Genomic DNA, 18,768 nt, shown 5'->3' on the forward strand with positions numbered 1-18,768 from the left:
TCGGCCCCAGGGTCGCAGCGGCCGGGTCTGCCGTCGGCGCCCCTCCTCGCGGCGCCGCCGCCGCCGCCCCCGTCTCGCTCTCCCCACCCAGTGCAGTGGCCGCCGCCTCTTCCGCCGCCGGGCTTGGGGCCTCCGCACCGACAACATGGAGGCTGTGAAAACCTTCAATAGCGAGGTTGGTATTGCAGTCTAGCTTCCCCTCCCACCCACCACTCCCACCGGGACAAGGCCAGCGCGAGCCGGGTGGGTGCGGGCCTGCAGGGTTTCCCAGGGTGGGGCGAGCGGCGGCCTAGCCGTGTCGGGGCGGAGGGGGAGGGGTGTTTCTCTGCCCCGCGCCCCTCCCCCGAATCCGAGGGGAGGGCTGGGGGAGGGCCGCCCCGGGGCGGAGGGAGGTTCCGGTGTCTCCGGCGTCCTATTGAGTGGCTTCGGGGTTGGAGGGAAGGCCCCGTTGGGCCCTCCCCCGGAGGCTCCTGGCTGGTCTCTCGGGGTCAGTTCCGCCGAGGCCTGGCCCGCCCACCTCTTCCGTGGGCTTGCGGGATTTTAACTGCACGCCGGTCATCCCCGCCCAGCCCTCCCCGGGGTCCTGAACAAGGCAGGCACCGATGGGGGTAGTACAGGAAGGGAACCTACTGGGGTGATGATCTCTGGTCACGTTGTACCTACTGTTTATATTTGAGATACTGTTGGCTAGGCAACCTGCCAGCTGGGGACTGATGCTGAGAGAATGATGGGGAGGCAGGATTGTTCCTGGTCCCTCCTCTCACCATCAGGGCCTAAAGACACAAGTGGTAGGGAGAGGTCTGTGCTTCAGGAGAGAGGGAAGATGCTGGGAAAGCAGGTCCCACGGGCTCGTTCATAATGTACCATCTAACACTAGATTTTACAGCAGGTGTCCGGTTTTCACTATTTAATTGAATTCCTTAGTCTGAAAGGAGACAGGTTTCGATCAAGTACGTTAATTTTTTTTTTTTTACAACTCCGACGTAAATAGACCTTAATGAAGACCATAACAAGTACCTATCGACATAGCCAGAATTATCCTTGTCTCTAAGTCCTAGGAAAGAAAGTATCTTGGTGTGATGTTAACTGTTAAGTCGCATAAATTTTATGGACTTCTGATGTGGAAGTGCTGGTACTCTATGTAATAGTACGATTAACAAAATCTTAAATATTCACCTTTTAAAATACCAGACATATTACTGTTGATAATCAGAAGAGGATAATACTTTTTCTTAAAAACGGTTTCACCATTTTTCCCTTTTATTTCTTTTTCCTCCTCCTCCTCTTCTTCTTTCTTCTTTCTCCTTTCTTTCTTCTTTCTTCTTTCTTCTTTTTCTTCCTTTATTTAGAGAATTGGCATTTGGAAGCTTAGCAAAGAGCCTAAACAAAAGTTAGATAACATCCATGTGACTTGGGTTCTCCATATTACAGTACACAACAATGACAGATGAAAGCAAACACTTTCTTAAAAGGGTTTTCTATTTTGGTGTTGCATTTTCTTTCTCTTTTTTAGACACTTCTTAATAGAGCAATAGACTTGGGAATCTTTTTTCCATTTTATTTATGAATTTATAGCGAATTATCAGAAAATTTGATTCCCTCAGCAATACTACTTAGTGCTTAAAATCTAAAAGAAAAAGTATTTATTGGCATTATATATTTCAATTTGTTGCAAATAGTTTCTCAGCTGTGCAGGAAAGAAAATAGCTCTATGTAGCCTTTTTATTTGCTGCATGCAGTGGTGTAGCTCTATGGAATGTTAAAGTTTTGAGAATTATATATTTTTTAAAAAGCCTTTCTTTATTTCCATTGCAGTTATTTGAATTTATCCCCTCCTCCTTTTTAAAGTTTATTTATTTTTTTGTAATCTCTGCATCCAGTGTGGGGCTAGAACTCCCAACTCGGAGATCGAGAGTCACATGCCCTTCTGACTGAGCCACCAGGTGCTCCTACCCCACTCCTTTCTGATGGGTGTCTCTTCTGCTTGTCTAGGGGGTTCCTAATATGTATTTTCCTTCCCTCTTGCCACCCCCCCCACACAAAATTTTGAATAGGATCCCTCCTGTGATAGGTAGAGAAAGATGTCAACTACACTATGGTTGTCACAGTAGAGTACCGTGGAGTCGAAATGATATATCAGTTTTTCAATTCAGTCCTGTCCTTAAAGATAGGAGGCCTGATATTTACATGGCTAGCTATCTATTTACTCTCTTTTCTCATATCTTTACAGGAATTTGAAATTAGCAGCAGTATATCCATTTTAGTGTATGTAGTGCACTCCCCTTTCTCCCTACAGATTTCAAAGGATTTCAAAGAACGTAGAAAATCTTTTAACAACTTTACTAATCTGCTCAAACTTCACCATGATTGAATGTGGAGTTAGCTTAAAAATAGCAATACAATGTCATAGAGAGCTGGAGAGGGAAGTACATTCAAAAAAGTTTCAGAAGACATACTTTTTGTTTTAAACACAAAATACGTACTTTTTTTTCTTATTTTGAGTGTAGTTTATGTGAATGTCTGTAATACTTGCTGTTGTTCTTTTGTTACAAGTAAGTATACAGTCATGGGAGGTAGTTCAGTAATGACTTTTCCATTAAATCATGTATTGTAAAGCGCAAACATAAAAAAAGAACCCTGGGTTAGAATATTAGAAGAAAAAGATGTTTTAGAATGCTTACGTTTAGTGAATTTCACTTTTAGAATCTTCTGATCCATAGTCAGGCGTGTTATTTGTTGTGCCACTGGCCCTATTGAATTTCACTTTTAAAGCCTGATTTAAAATATGAAATGCTTAGGTTTTATGGCTTGCTAATTCTCAGGGTTTTTTCTTTCTTTTTAAAAAATTTTTTTTTTATGTCTTTTATTTATTTTTGAGAGACAGAGACAGTGTGAGCAGGGGAGGGTCATCGAGGGAGGGAGACACAGAATTGAAGCAGACTCTCGGCTCTAAGCTGTCAGCACAGAGTCCTCCCTGGAGTCTCGAACCCACAAACCAAGAGATCACGACCTGAGCTGAAGCCAGATTCTTAACCGACTGAACCACCCAGGCACCCCCAAGGTTTTTTTCTTTTAAGCATATTTATTTTGAGAGAGAGAGAGAGAGAGAGAGAGAGCGCGTGCGCGCGCGCTTGTGCAAGAGTGAGCACGTGACGGGTGAGCTGGTGAGGGGCAGAGAAAGAGGCAGAAAGAATCCCAAACAGGCTCCATGCGATGGCACAGAGCCCAATGTGAGGGGCTTGATTTCACAAACCATGAGATAGGACCTGAGCTGAAACCAAGAGTTGGACCCTCAACTGACTGAACCACCCAGGTACCCCAGTTCTCGCGTTGTTAAATATTGACCCCCTTCCAGCATTGGCTTGAAAATAGGGACATACAGTACCAGAGATTTGAAAGTTAACAATATCAGTTTTTGTAAAAGATTTTATTTTTAAGTAATCTCTGTATCAAATGTGGGGCTTGAAATCACAACCCTAAGATCTAGAGTCCCATGCTCTACAGACTTAGCCAGCCAGGCACCCCAAGTTAAAAATACAGATTTTTAATTTGCAAACCATGGGTGAATTTCAGTCTGAAAATCCGTGACCTTATGCATGGTATTTATGAGTCATGGTCAGCAGGTGCCGCTGCCCCCACCTGCACCCATCCTCATCTCTTAAAGGGCATCTGTGGCCTCTCCTTCCCTGTGTTCAAAATCACGGTCGGAAGATCCCTTATGTGGTAAATTCCTCTTAATTATCTCGAGTTCAATGAGATTGAGACCCAAGAATTGATATTTAAGTGCCCACTGTGCTAGTTTTGTGGGAAAGCCATAATTTACACTTAAGCATCATTGTGATGAGTTAATCCCAGGAGGATTATGTCAATTCTGAAATGAGGGAAGAAAGTTTGTCCACATCTGAATATAAGGCTCCTGAAGAGTCAGTGCTTGACCTGGGCAGTTAACTCCAAGAGAATTACTATCATTACAAGCACTGTAGCTGTAGCTGCCCTGAGAGGGTGGTTTAGAGTCCTCAGTTCAGTGTTACTACTTTAGCACCTCCGCTGATTACTGGGATGCAGCAGTTTTAGGTGAGCTGTCCCTAAAAATGCCACTGAATGGTGGTCATCATGGTAGGGTTATTGTTTTTGTTTTTGAAAAGATGGAAAAGAATAGCAATGCATAAATCTTTCTTCAGAAAATTATAACATAATTGGAGAGGGCACTTTCATGATAATAGGAACTCATTAAAGTAATACATAGAAAATATAAGAATCTGTTATGCACTGGTTATACTTAGACGAAGTAATAGAGGAGATGAATTTTAACTTGTGTTGGATTCTTTAAAATTTTATTGTTTAAAAATTTTTTTTTAAATAATTATTTTTGAGAGAGAAAGACTCAGAACATGAGCGGGGAAGGGGCAGAGAGAGGGGGGGACACAGAATCTGAAACCGGCTTCTGGCTCTGAGCTGTCAGCACAGAGCCCCGTGTGAGGCTGGAACTCACTAACCACAAATCATGACCTGAGCTGAAGTTGGATGCTTAACCGACTGAGCCACCCAGGCACACCTGGATTCTTTATATTTTTAAGGACTTACTATACTTCAACAAGTTAACAATAATACTTTAACATAATCAAATACCAGTCAGTGATCATTTCCCCCCTGAGATTCTTTGTATGGCTGATTGAATTACTATAGTGGTTTTGTTTTTTGTCATCCATTTCTTTTGCTGCTCAGAAAAGGCTAACTGTGATAATAAAGAACCAGATATGTAGGTTTGAGATGTGTCAGGTAAATTATTACAATTTAAATTTTGGACTGGCCTTGGTTCATAAATCTGAAATGATTCTAGTACCTTTTATCATTTGTAGGATGCCTACGTTCTTGGTGCTTTTTGTTAGGGGTTTTTAGTTAGTCAAGATTAGCAGATGCAGACTTTTCAGTCACATTTTCCTTTTCTGTGCCTTCTATTTCACTTCAAAAGTGAAATCCCATCTCTTTTACTTCATTTCCACTTTTGTTTCCATAGTGCTCATTTGTGCAATGATAGGATTTTGTAATCTTCCCACTAGTATCTAGTAGTAGACATGGGATGGTGAACAACAGTGGAAAGGTAGAGGGAATAATAAATAAAAATATATGAAATTTGTTATTTATTTGTATATTTTTTCTTTTGTCTGTGGTTCAGGAAAGGGGTTTTATGTGAAGCAATCAGAAAACATTGCATTTTTGTTTCATTTTCACCTGCCGGAGACTCTGTCTCCTATTTCCTTTCGTGTTTTAATTTTCTATTGGGGGCTTTGGTTAATTGTATCAATCAAAGGCATCTTTTTTGTTTCCACCCTGTGAATCTCTCTTAAAGGTGTAGCCTACTTAGTGTCCTAATGGGAGGGAAGAACCCTTCGTTGCCCCTCCCTGCAAAATTGGTTTAGATTAGGGTTTTTCAACCTCAATACTATTGATATTTTGGGCTGGATAATTATTTGCTGTGAAGAGCTGTCCTGTGCATTATATGAAGCTTAGCAGTAATCATGGCCTCTACCCACAAGGTGCCACTACTGTGACAACCAGAAATGTCTATAGACATTATCAAATGTCCCTTGAGGAACAAAACAGAGCTTGGTTGAGAATCACTGATTTAATTCCCATTACATGGTCTTAAAAAACTGTACTTTCACTTTTAGTGATTACTGTAAGTAATATAGTAACAGCTTTTCCTACCAGACGATAAATGTCATGAGGACAATGACCATATATTTTCATTGCTTCCTATCCTCAATACGTAGCACAGTACCTTCATACGTAGTGTGTGTCAATAAAGATTTCTTGAATGAATGAATGAAATACTATGGACTGAATGACCTAGACCAATGTAGTTAACATTTCTGGACATTTGGTTTCCTCCTATGCAAAGTAAATGATTGATTTGAGATTGTATTTAGGTTTCCTGTTAGAAGATGCTTTGATTAAATATACTGTAGGAGTATGAGAGCAGGTGGAAAATTTTTAATTGAAACTCTGATCTGTTTGTAATGTTCACTTTACTAAGGAGGGATTATTGGGAGGGAACTATTCCATTTGAAGGTTCTAGTTAGATTAAGTCCATCCTAAGCTTCATTTTGTAATTACGCTGTTTCCAAACCTTTTTTTTTTTTTTTTTTTTACTGTTTTTCAACTTAAAACACCATATGGTAAAGGTTGTGAAGTTTTTCCTTATAATATTTAAAACATTTGGAAAATAAGGATAATGAAGATTGATAACTTTGAGATCATGCTTTGGGAGTGTTATAGTTTTAACTGTTCAAGATTAAATATAAGAATTTTTTTTAAATATAAGAATTTTTTGGCAAGATTGAAATCGTTCTCTATCATTTTATTCTAGGATAGCACTGAGTTTGTTACAGTAATTTTGATTGACATTTAGGGGACATCTGTATTCCCCAGATTCCTGAATAGTCCTATTTTATGGTCGCTTGCTTCTTTTTTTAGAGGTATAGTTGGCTTAGAATTAGTGGTGATGTTACTAGTTGCACATGGAATTTCAGATATCTCTTTCTGTGGCCAGTTTTGCTGTTATTGGACAACTTCTAACTCAAAATGGTATGAGAGAATGTAATCAACCTTAACCTTGAACACTGGCTGAGCTCCTGAACTCGAATGAGCTCATTTTATCTGGTTTTGTTTTCTCAACATCTTTCTCTACTCCTCTCTCTCAGGATTGTGCCTCTACTCCTGCTTGTACAGACTGCTTTCCCAGCAGCATGGACACAAGAAGCATAGTAAGATGATTATAACGCACATAAGGCAGGCCCTTTGGAAAATACTAGGTTTAAATTGGTAGTGAAATGATGTCTCAATTATATGGGCTGTACTTGGGAAGTGGAATAAATTTTGTTACTTTGAAAATATTAGTAATTTTAAAGAGAGCATCTAGGGAATAGTTGAATTTCTTCACAAAAAAATAGGTTGTTATGCTTAATAGTGAACATAATCATATATACTTTTGTTGCATTTACTTACATTCTGCTCCACCTAGTTTTACTCTACTGTGAAAGGAATATAACATTACCTATTTAATGTGAATAAATTGCAAACCTGTTAATTTGATGGTTGGAAATAAAATGCATCTTATATTTTGAGGAAGTTCTTCAAACTATAAGATGAGAGATAATTGACAGATATGCTGCAGGGAGAGAGAAGCAAAAAAAACTACATCAAATTTTTGATTTTCTAATTATGAAGGAGCAGATTCTGATACAGCTACTATTATGAGAAATAAATGCTGATAAATTTTTCTGTAGCCTGTAATTTCTTATCTAAGTTAATTCTATCTCAAGTTTGATAATAAATGATGCATTTGCGCTTTGATTTTTAATTTTATGTATTTATTTGGTCTTGCAATTTGGTTTTACAAGAATATCTTATATACCATATTTTAAACTCAGGGAAAGATATGTAAATGCATTCTGGTATCTACTATAGGTCAGGAAGTATCTTAGTAACTTTGACATTGCCACGTTTGGTCAGAATGAAGAATAGAGAATATTTGTTAATGCTTTTTAAAGATGGTTATGGCTATGAAGTTAATGTATGCCAAATTTGTTTTTAAAATAATTCCACAATTTAATATAATTTATGTAGGTTGATTTGAAAGACCTAGGTAGGATTCATTTAACCAGTACTTAAGTGCTTACCCATGTACCAGGCATTTTTCTATCTGCTGGGACACAGTGGTAAACAAGACAAGCAGGAAGCATACCCTTTTGGAGCTAATGTTCTTGTAATCCTGCACCCCCCCCCCCCACCTGATCAGCTTTGCACCTGAGTGACCTTGCTGCTGCGCTAGTGAGGCTGCGCACGCAGGACTGACTCGGGGCTCTGCTTTGCTAGGGGTTGGGCTGGCTGCAGCCCTTTTCCACAGGCACGCTTCTGCTTGCTCCATGCTCAGCATTTTGCCCTAAAGACTAGAATGCTCGTCTCCTATTCAAAACAGAGATTGAGCAAGTAGACTTATTTAAATAAGAACATGGTCTTGTGTTTCAACAGTGGGAAAACAAGATGAAATACATTGTTTTATTTTATACTGAATTTTCTATCATGTATTTATAAAAATCGGTTTTTATTTCTGAAATCATAATTATTGCTTAAAAGATAACAGCTTTAAGAATATTTCCCTTTGTCACTGAAATATTTGTCTCTGTATGCAAATGATTAAAAAAAGCTTTTCTTAAGTGGTGGCCAAGCCTTTATGAATTCGGAAGAATAAATTAATAAGTATTATTTTTAAAACAAACTTGCTTAAGTACATGAAAAAATTGGGTCTCTCTTATAAGCATATATTCTTTGAATTTGATTGGATTCTTCAGGGCTAATTTGAGTAGCTTGTAAGTGAAAGATGAAACATTTTGGATCATGTAACTTCTATCTTTGTTATGTAGAATTTGGGAAATGATATAAAGACCTTTTTATAATGGGGGTCACAGTACTCTGAAACTGATACAATGTTCTGTGTCAGTTATATTTTACTTAAATAAGTCGACTAAATCCTAGTTAATGGCTTTTTTAAATTTAGTAAGATTTTTACACTGTAGTTTTAGGGTAAAAAAAATAGATTGGGGTATTTGAATTTATTGAAATATTGGAGGTACATTGAAGGTATGGGTAAAAAGAATGTTGAGTAAGTGAAAATTTTTACAAACCGAAATATATAGCAGATATCTACATTCTGTAACAGCTGCTTGCTGTGATGAAAAATGTCTGGCTTATGTATTTTTGAAATACTTTTTATTTACCAAGCATTGATACAAGTGAGGCACTTTATGATATATAGTGTTGTACTCTGACTCTCTTTTCCCCAGTGTTTCAGTGGAAGTTTAGGATAAGCTTGTGAGGAAACGACAGGTGCTTTCCTCCTTCTCCTGCCTAGGGACCCGAGGCCACCGCTGTGGCTCTGCCTGCTCAGCGCTGCTTTGTAAGTGTCAGTGCTGGGGCTAGACGAGACCCTGGTCCCAGGCTTTGGTTGAGCTATTTTCTTCCCCTTGTGTAAATAACTACCACTCAGGTTTTCACAGTCCTTTTTACTGGCATAATGTCCAAGTACAAATTAGCTTTACTTCCCCCACTTTTGTAGTTTATTTTTACAACTTCGGATTTGGAGAAAAGTTATAAGAATGAAGGATTTTATGTACACTTCATCTTGATTTCTCTACCTAATTATGTTAATTAACCACTTTTGCTTTTTTGTTCACTCTTCACATGAACATGAAAAAAAAACTTTGGCATTTTGATAGGAAATGCAATTCATTTTATTTTTAAATGACTGTTTTCTACAAACAGTGACATTCTTTTACATAGCCATAGTATAGGAATCAAAATCAGGAAATTGATATAATGCAGTTGCAGATCTTGATCAGATTTTGTTAATTATATCAGTAATGTCCTTAATAATGGAAAGAGTATATGCTACACCACACCTTGAATTCATTCATCTGGTCTCTTCAGTATCCTTTACTCTGAAATAGTTGGTTTTAATTCTTTCTTGGTCTTTTATGACCTTTGATGATATTTAATGATAATAGGCCAGTTACTTTTAGAATTTTCTCAGTTTGAGTTTTCTCTTGTTGCTTCATGGTTAGGTTCAGCTTATACATTTTTGGCATTCTCCAGAAATTATATTGTGTTCTAGAAAGCGCATCATGCCTATTTATCCCATTAATAGGGATGTTAACTTTTTTCCTGCAAGGTTTTCTCCATTGAAAAGTTACTATTTATTCCTTTGTAACAAATATCTTATGGGGAGGTATTTTGAAACTAAGCACATACCTTGTTGCTTATCAAACTTTCACCCATTTGTATAAGCATCCATTTAGTTCTTGCCTTGAATCAGTACTAAGATGGTTGCCAAAAGGTGATTTTCCATATATCATTTCTTTTTTATTGGCATTATGTAAGAGCTTTTCCTTCTTCCCCCTTCCCATCAGTATGAACTCATGGATTTTTTTTTATTCATTGGGATTTTTTGATGGAGAGAGTCTCAGTTTTCATCAGTCAGTGCTATTTCAAGCTGTCCCTTGTGTCCTTTTGATGTCTGTTTATTATCTTTTGAGTATTCTCTTTCTAACATAATAAGGTATTTCCACCCCAGCCTTGGAATCAGCCATTTTTCCAAGGAACTCTAGTTTCTTCTTGTGGATATTTATTAATGGATTACAACAAACATAAACATATATACACATGAATTTTTGTTTTTTTTTAACTGTTTAAAAACTTCTGAAAAACTATCTAAAAAGCCATGGATTCGCCCTGATACCTCCAATTCCAGTCCAACAACTGTAAGGTTTATTCTAGCTTTTCACCTTTTCAGTTCTGTAATTACTTTCTGTGACAGCAAGAAAGCTAGTTTCTGCTATCCACTGTGTATTTACATATTATTTCTTCAAACCTGGAACACACAGAAAGTAGTTTCAGATTTGCTAAACCATATGTCTCTGAAAACAAACCTATTAATTAGCATTTAATGCTTTATAGTTTTTTTTTTTTAATGTGAGGGTATATAGTCAAAATGCTGTGTTTAAACATGGCTTGGTTAGTTTTTTCCCCTTAATGTAGTTCTGCTATTCATTTGAAATATAATTAGATTGGGTTTTTTTGGTTTGTATCTGTTTTGTTTTGTTTTTCTTCCTTTGCCCATTTTTGATATTTTATTCCTTTAGTGTGGAAAGCATTAAACATAAATTAACTTTATTCTTCTCTTTTTATTTAGTTTCAGCATTCATAACCATTTATAAGCTGTGATTGAAAAAAATCAAATAACAAGCCAGAATTCAGAAGTTTTAGATGTAGAGAAGGTTTTAGGTGAAAGATGTGTTTCTAATAGTTCAGATTCAATTCATAGGTGTAAGCAGTGTGTATTCAAAAAATTTCATTCTATTGTGAATGGAATCTTGATTCACAGAGACCAGTAAATGTTTTCTGTAGAGGACCAAATAGTAAATATTTTTAGGTTTTGTTAGCCGCTTAAGTGCTTTTTCACAGACTTTTTTTTTTTAAGTTTATTTACTTATTTTGAGAGAGAGAAAGTGAGTGAGTATGGGGGAGGGGCAGAGAGAAAGGGAAAGAGGGAGAATCCTAAGCAGGTTCCATCCTATCAATGCAAAGCCTGACATGGGGTCTGAAGTCTGGAATCGTGAAGTTATGACCTGAAAAAAATCCACTCATATGCTTAATTGACTGAGCCACCCAGGTGCCCTTCTTTCACATATTCATTTTTAATTTTTTAAAATATTTGTTTATTTTTGAGAGAGAGAGAGCAAGGGAGGAACAGTGAGAGAGGGAGATAAAGAATCTGAAGCAGGCTCCAGACTCTGAGCTGTCAGCACAGAGCCCGATGTGGGGATCAAACCCACCAGCCATGAAATCATGATCCAAGCTGAAGTTGGACACTTACTGACCGAACCACCAGGTGCCCCTCTTTCACATATTCTTGTTGGTCTTTCACAGTTCATTTAAAACATGAAAAATGTTCTTGGCTTGAGGGCCTTCAAAAATAGGCCACACTTTGCTGGCTCCTACTGCAAACTTTGAAACCTGAGAACTTTATTAATAGCATGCTACTTATAAGTCAGGATTATAATTGAGCAGGATGATTGTGGCTTTATAATATAATAGGCTTATTTGAACATCAGAAATAGGAACAAACAACTTAAAAAGCTGTCTTAGTTAAAATTTATTCAAAATTTTTTGAGTACTTACCACCAACTGCAGACGCTATTCTAGGCTCTAGAGATTTAAAAGTGTACAGAACAGACTCCACAACAAAATACAACCTCACCCCCCAAAAAATCTCTGCCCTCATGGAGTTTACATTCAATTTTGTGTGTATTTTTATGAAATTCCTGGGTTGGTTCTTTTTTTCATTTAGTAACATTTATCTATTAAAAATTGTTTTCAGGGGCACCTGGGTGGCTCAGTCAAGTGTCTGACTCTTGGTTTCCACTCAGATCATGATGTCATGGTTTGTGTGTTCAAGCCCTGCTGTCAGAACAGAGCCGGGGCGCCTGGGTGGCTCAGTCGGTTAAGCCTCCGACTTCAGCTCAGGTCATATCTCACTTTCGTGGGTTTGAGCCCCACGTCAGGCTCTGTGCTGACAGCTAGCTCAGAGCCTGGATCCTGCTTCTGGTTCTGTCTCCTTCTCTCTCTCTGCCCCTCCCCTTCTCATGCTCTGTCTCTCTCTGTATAAAAAATAAATAAAACATTAAAAAAAAAAAAGAATAGAGCCTGCTTCGATTTTCTCTCTCCCTCTCTCCTTGCCCCTCCCCTGCTTATGCTGTCTCTGTCTTTTTCTCTCTCAAAATAAATAAACTTAAAAAAAAAGAATACCTACAAAAATAAAAAAATTAAAACTTTGTTTTTATATTAAATGCAGAATGAGCATTTTCTTGAAAACCTGATTAAAAACGCAGCAAAAGGGGCAAACTTTACAAAGCTTAGCTCATTGTTTCCCATTTTCTTTTTTTTTTGTAAAGTGTAATTTTTTTTATTTGAAAATGATTCTTAGTTATAACGCATTCCGGTTATAGCTATGCTAACTCACTAAGAGATGACAAGCTAGGCCTTATCAAATGTGACAAAGAACCCAGACTTAATTTGGTGATAAATATATGTTATAGAATTTAAATTTTTTTTAATGTTTATTTTTGAGAGAGAGAATGGGGGAAGGGCAGAGAGAGAGAGTTAGAGAGAGAAGGAGACACAGAATCTGAAGCAGGCTCCAGGCTCTGAGCATTCAGCACAGAGACCCATGCGGGTCTTGAACCCACAAACATGAGATCATGACTGGAGCTGAAATTGGATGTTCAACCGACTGAGCCAGCCAGGCGCCCCATTATAGAATCTTTAAAAAATGTTGTTCAAATACATAGCAGTGATTCAGCTAGTCTTTCTTTAAGGCTTTAATGAATAAATGATAATGGAATGATTTTTAAAATACTGTCCGAAGTTGATGAGCATAGTGAAAATAGTAGTTGCTAAACATAGATTTTTTTGAAATAGGGAGAACATGCCTTTTAGTGTGTGTATTTATTTATCTAATAAAAGCTCCAGAGGTATGTGCAGGTTATCTATCTAGAACCTGGCTAAATACTGAATTAAACTCATCACAATGAGTTTTTACCATGATGTAAGTTTGTTGCTAAGAGGTTTTATCTTTTAGTAGCTTTTTTGCAAGCTTTTAATGAACCAGTAAGTGCCCTTTTTAAAAACTTTATTGAGGTATGACTAACTGCTTTTGTAAGGATTATTAACATCTTTGAATTTTTTACACCAAGAAAAATATTATGGTAATTCCTCTTATTGAGGAATTTTCCAAATTCTTGTTTCTGTTTCTGTCAGGAGAACTCAACCTTTTTTAAAGGCCCATCACTGCTTTGGTGGCAATTGTAAGAACAAGGGTTGTACCGATTTAGCTGAGAGGTACTGACATTTTAAAGGAGTTGGCCAGAGCGACCACATCATTCCTTGTACAGCACTTCCCAGTTTTTTTATTCATTTGCATAATCAAAGGATTAAGATGTCTTACGCCACTTAGAGCTGTAATAATTAATGATTCCAGATAGTTCTGTGAAAGCTCCCTTTATTTTGCAAGTCCTTCAAGATGGTTAGACAATTTTTTCATTCTATTTTAGTTAGAATTTTCCAATTGCTAGAATATAATTATAGCCGATGAAGGTTTTCATGTAATAGCAACTAGTGGTTGGAAAGAATGCTGCAAGAAGAAGTTGCTGGTTACTTGAGCTTTATTTTTTATGCACATTTGCCATCTATCAGGCATTGTATTCTGGAGTGTGGTTACCAGTCTTAAGTAGATACCTGTGTTCTGTTTCTCAGCTCCTGTTCCAATAGGGGTGGGAACGGGAATGGATACTACAAAGAGTTAGAAGGTAGCGTAATGAATATTATTTACAGAAAGTAGTGGAACAGCATGTGTAAACTGTGTAAGCCCTTCATCGTGTATGTCATGATGTATACAGAATGAGGGAGGAGACGTAGGACGCAAAGGGTAAAAGCCATTTTCAAGAAAATGGCAGCTTTAGGGGATGCGGTTGGGAGGATGATGAAAAATTAGCCAAGGATCTTCTGATGAAGGGCCTTTGTACACTGTATGTAAGACCTCGTTTTTAATCAAAAGGGAATGGAGATTCTGAAGGGTTTTGAAATTGTGTTTCAAAAACTGAGTAGTATCTTTGGAGCAGGGCAGGACAATGGAGGGATGAGCGGCGGAGAAGGGAGACTAAATTAGTAAGAAGAGAAGGGGCTGCGCTGGAGAAGAAAAAGGGATGGGTGCAAGAGAAATTCAGTATTAATGAGCTAGATATGAGGACAAGGGTGGTGCCGGGGCTTTGGCTAAGTGCCGAAGTAAATAAGGTGATGTGGCACTAATCACTAAGATGGGCAAATACGGAGGAGCTATAAGCTTGAGAAAGATAATTGTGTGGGTCGGGTTGAAGGGAGATCGTTTTTAATGATCTGGAATATAAGGAAGATCTCTAGTGCGGAAGAACTGAAGTACTACCCATATCTCAACCGCCAGAAGATGTTTTTACTGTTTTGCTGAATACGGTCATAATTTTCAGATTTTTCTAGGGAAATGATCTAGAAAAGAGAAGCAGGCTTAGGGCAAAATCTTGTGGAATCTTTATGTTCTTCAGTTTTTTTGTTTATTTTTTTTAAGATAAGACTTTTATCCTGTTATATTTGTGAATACAGGGACATTTAAAAGCAACTCTCTGTGGGATATGCTTGATTTTAAGTTGCTTATAATGCAATTGCTGTTCTTCTGTGCAGTTAAAATTAAGTTGTATATGGAGTGCTCTGTGAATAAAGTTGATTTCATTTTCTTTGAGATTTTATTAGAAATTATCAACATAAATCCTACTATTATTCAGCATTTTATTAGCTCCTCTTAGTCACATGATTCTTTACCTTAACTGTGTATATAGTAAGCAGTTTATTGTGAACATGAAATTGTGAAGGTAAAGACTATATCATTAGAAATAGAACCTGTGTTTTTATCAGAGAAATTTCAGCAAATATGGTTTGTGGGGATTTGTTATGAAGAGGATTTACAAATGAATTATTCTTTCTTATTTTTTTGGGCCATTTCATTATTACTAATACTTCTAAAATTAAAAGGATATAAAATACATATCATTTCATTTCAGTGTTTTACAAAAGACAGGGAAGAATTGGAATTAAAGGAAGTTGGATTGTTTGGATTCCAGGGAAAATTTAAACTGAAGAATTATTTATATATGCGTATGTTTGTTTATATTTACGGATTTTGTTTTCTCCTTTGGAGAATCATTTGTTTCCTTTGGCTTTAGGATAGCCAGAGACCATTATAGTCATGTTACACATTTGTAGCTGTGATTGGGTTTCTTGTTTACTTCCATGCTTAAACTTGATTTCCAGAAATTACAAATTTTAGAACTGAAAGACTTGTAATAGTATATCACTTAACAGACTCATTTTATGGATAAATAATCAAGACAGATGATGAAACTTGTTTAGTATCAAAGACACATAGCAACCAAATTAGAATTTCTGCTCATTGTCTCAGTTTAATGTTCTTATTTTTTTTCAATATGTGTGTGTTTAGTGGGATTTTGGTAGTATTTGTGTGTGTTTGAGGTAGAGGAGGAGTGGAAATAGAATATTCTTAGTTGATTATTATCATTTCATGCTATCCCGGGCCAGAAGAAGGAACGGACTATTATACTGCTGCTCTCCTGCCTGTAAGATGAGGTGCCTTAGGAAACTCTGGGTGCCTTGGCAGCGAAGTACCGCACAGTGACACCCCCGTGAGCTGGCAGTTTTCTAGCGATTCAGCCCTCTGCAACAAGTGAAAAAGTCATTGGGTCACAGCTCACATATCTAACACGTTCTTTGTGGGAAAGGAGTGCGGTTATTCTGTAAGCCTGTATCCTTAGCATGTTTCTAATGCTCACATTTTAATAATGGTGGCTACTTTGTAACTACCTTTAGATTTTTCGGGGTATGCTGTTTTAAAAGGCTTCTGGTTCAGGTATTTTAAAGCATGGCAGGCTGCAGGGTCATGGTTACTGTCACAGTATAATGGGATACATTGTAGTTGACAAGAAAAGGGATAGTTGTTTTATCATTTATAAAATGGGATTACACATGATAACCTTTAGGATCTCTTTAATATTAATCCTAATAAACAAGTTTTCTAATTAATTTTTCTTGACTTTACTTGTTTCAGAAATAACAATAATGATGCCTTCCTTGATCACCTCTAAGAATTTGTTTAAGTACTTAAAATATTGGCTTATTTTAGAGTATTTAGAAAGGCTCATTTAAATAAAATATTAAAATTATTTTGTGAAGTATTTGGAAAGTTAATACTAGTTCTATGAACACCTGGGTAGCTCAGTCAGTTAAGCGTCTGACTCTTGGTTTTGGCTCAGGTCCATGTCCTGTGGTTGAGGGATCGGACCTTGTGTTGGGCTTCATGCTGACAGCAGAGAGCCTGCTTGGGATTCTCTCTCTCCCTCTCTCTGCCCCCCTTCTTGCCCCTCCCCAGCTCACTCTCTGTCTCTCAAAAAAGAAACATTAAAAAAAATATGAGTTCTAATATTCTTTTTAAAATTTTTTAACTCTTTTTGAGAGAGAGAGAGAGAGAGAGAGAGAGTGAGTGTGTGAGCAAGGGACGGAGAGAAAGAGAGGGAGACACAATCAGAAGCAGGTTCCAGGCTCCACATCAGAGGCTGATGTAGGGCTTCAAGTTATGAACCATGAGCTCATGACCTGAGCCGAAGTTGGACCCTTAACTGACTAAGCCACTGAGGCACTCCAAACAATCTATTTTAAACAGTTACTAGGAGTATAAGTTTACACCGGAACGTATATTTATTTTACACAGATTCATATATACACATTTACAGTATTTATATATATATATATATATACACATAGGTGCGTATAGAAAATTCTGGAAGGCAGCCTACCAGTCTTAACAGTCGTCATTTCTTAAGACAGCAGTAGGTGGGTAGTATGCAGTACATGAGAGCTTTCAGTATTTGGAATTTTTCACATTTATTACCATGTTACTTTTATAATATCCCTCAAGCCCAAAATACTATGTTTCTTAGCTTTTGGGAGAAAGAGGGAGTCAGAATTAATAATAATATTATTTTTTAATATATGTGCTGCCTAAGGGAGCACAATATTATTTTTCAATGTTTTGTTTTATTTTTGAGAGAGAGAGAGAATGTGTGCGGGAGGGGCAGAGAGAGAGGGAGACACAGAATCTGAAGCAGGCTCCAGGCTCCGTTGTTGCCACAGAGCCCAATGCAGGGCTCCATCTCAAGAACCACGAGATCATGACTCAACCTGGTCAGTGATTCCAGGCTTTAAATAATTTGTTAGAGGTCAATTTCTACACAACTTTATCGTCCACTCACAATTTTAAAATTCTGTGTTCAGCTGTTAATGCTGGGAACCGTATTTAGTTTTATAAGCGTTTTCTATGTTTTTAGTTTGTTTTAGGTTTTTGGCTCATGAATTTTATTTCTGTTGGTCGATAAGAAATATAAGAATATAATGTTAATAAATTTCAATATAGTTCTGTAATGTCAAGAATTTAAAAATTAAAAAATGAACTGGTTAAAAACCCAAAAACGACAGAGTCCCCACAGGCACCCCAGTGGTATTATTCCATTTGAATGCTGATTAAGATAACATTCTGTATATATCAGTTGCACTTTTTATTTTTAATGTTTATTTTGAGATGGAGCATGCACATGGGCAGGGGAAGGTTGGGGAGAGAAACCCAAGGAGGCTCTGTGCTGTCAGTGCAGAGCCCAATGAGGGGCTTGAACTCACGAACCATGAGATCGTGACCTGAACCGAAATTGAGAGTCAGGTGCTTAGTTAACTGAGCCACCCAGGCACCCCTGATTAAATCCTTTAGAAAGTGAGCTTCCTTGTTATAGATTGAAAGACTCTTAAACCTTATTGAGGATTGCTTAAAATTCATGTTTAAATGAAATTTGTTTAGCTGTTATTTGGTCAGTAGATGTATAAACTTCATAATCTGTTGTCTTTTGATCCAAGTCTTCTGGGTTATTAGTCAGGTTGATGCTATTAAATGGTGTATCTCCAACATCATCTACCATCTTCCTCAGTGACTCAGTTACGTATGTTTAGTTGGTTGCTGTCTGGTGGGTTTTTTTGTTTGTTTTTGGAAACAGAGTGTCTGGGTAGGCAGAAGAACTGGGTTTGAGACATGGTTCTGTAGCTTACTACCAATTTGAATTTAGTTAGGTTACTTACCCTAAACTTACACATCTGTAAATGAGAACAATCTTAGTCTCATTGGATCATTCTGAAGATATGACAGCATTGTTGATAGCACTTAATAATTGACAAAGTATATGAAAAGTGATACTTACTAGTTTATTTTTCATCATGCTACTGCCTGTTTGTTTTATTCTGTGTATATGTTGCTTCTATTTCTGGAATCATTTCACCTGAAGGCCTGGTAGTCTCTTGTTCTTCTTCTCTCTCATACTTGTGGTATTTATTCTTTATCTCTTTAACTATGATCTCTTCAGGAATAACTTGTACTTTTGCTTTTCTCTTCTGGGATTCAGTGTCTCATTTTTTAGGTATTTTATATCCATATGCGCATGAAATTGTATTGTTATCACCTGAATCTAAACTTGTCTTTTTTTTCCACAAACTTCTTTTAGACTTCCTTTT

The 18,768-nt window shown here is 37.4% G+C and overlaps 1 protein-coding gene across 2 annotated transcripts in view; it reads left to right on the forward strand.

Annotated features, from left to right (window-relative positions):
- SCAF8 (SR-related CTD associated factor 8) overlaps positions 1-18,768 on the forward strand; it is a 90,043-nt gene that overhangs the window by 203 nt on the left and 71,072 nt on the right. Inside the window, exons 2-3 of one of the 2 annotated variants that reach the window (XM_029944051.1) lie at positions 92-175; positions 6,705-6,767. In XM_029944051.1, the coding sequence (XP_029799911.1) occupies positions 92-175; positions 6,705-6,767 (147 nt within the window). Of the gene's footprint in view, positions 176-6,704; positions 6,768-18,768 lie in introns of both variants that reach the window. The other variant, XM_029944050.1, reaches the window with a different exon arrangement.

Source organism: Suricata suricatta, chromosome 7 (assembly GCF_006229205.1).
Source record: "Suricata suricatta isolate VVHF042 chromosome 7, meerkat_22Aug2017_6uvM2_HiC, whole genome shotgun sequence".
NCBI classification, from domain to species: Eukaryota; Metazoa; Chordata; class Mammalia; order Carnivora; family Herpestidae; genus Suricata; species Suricata suricatta.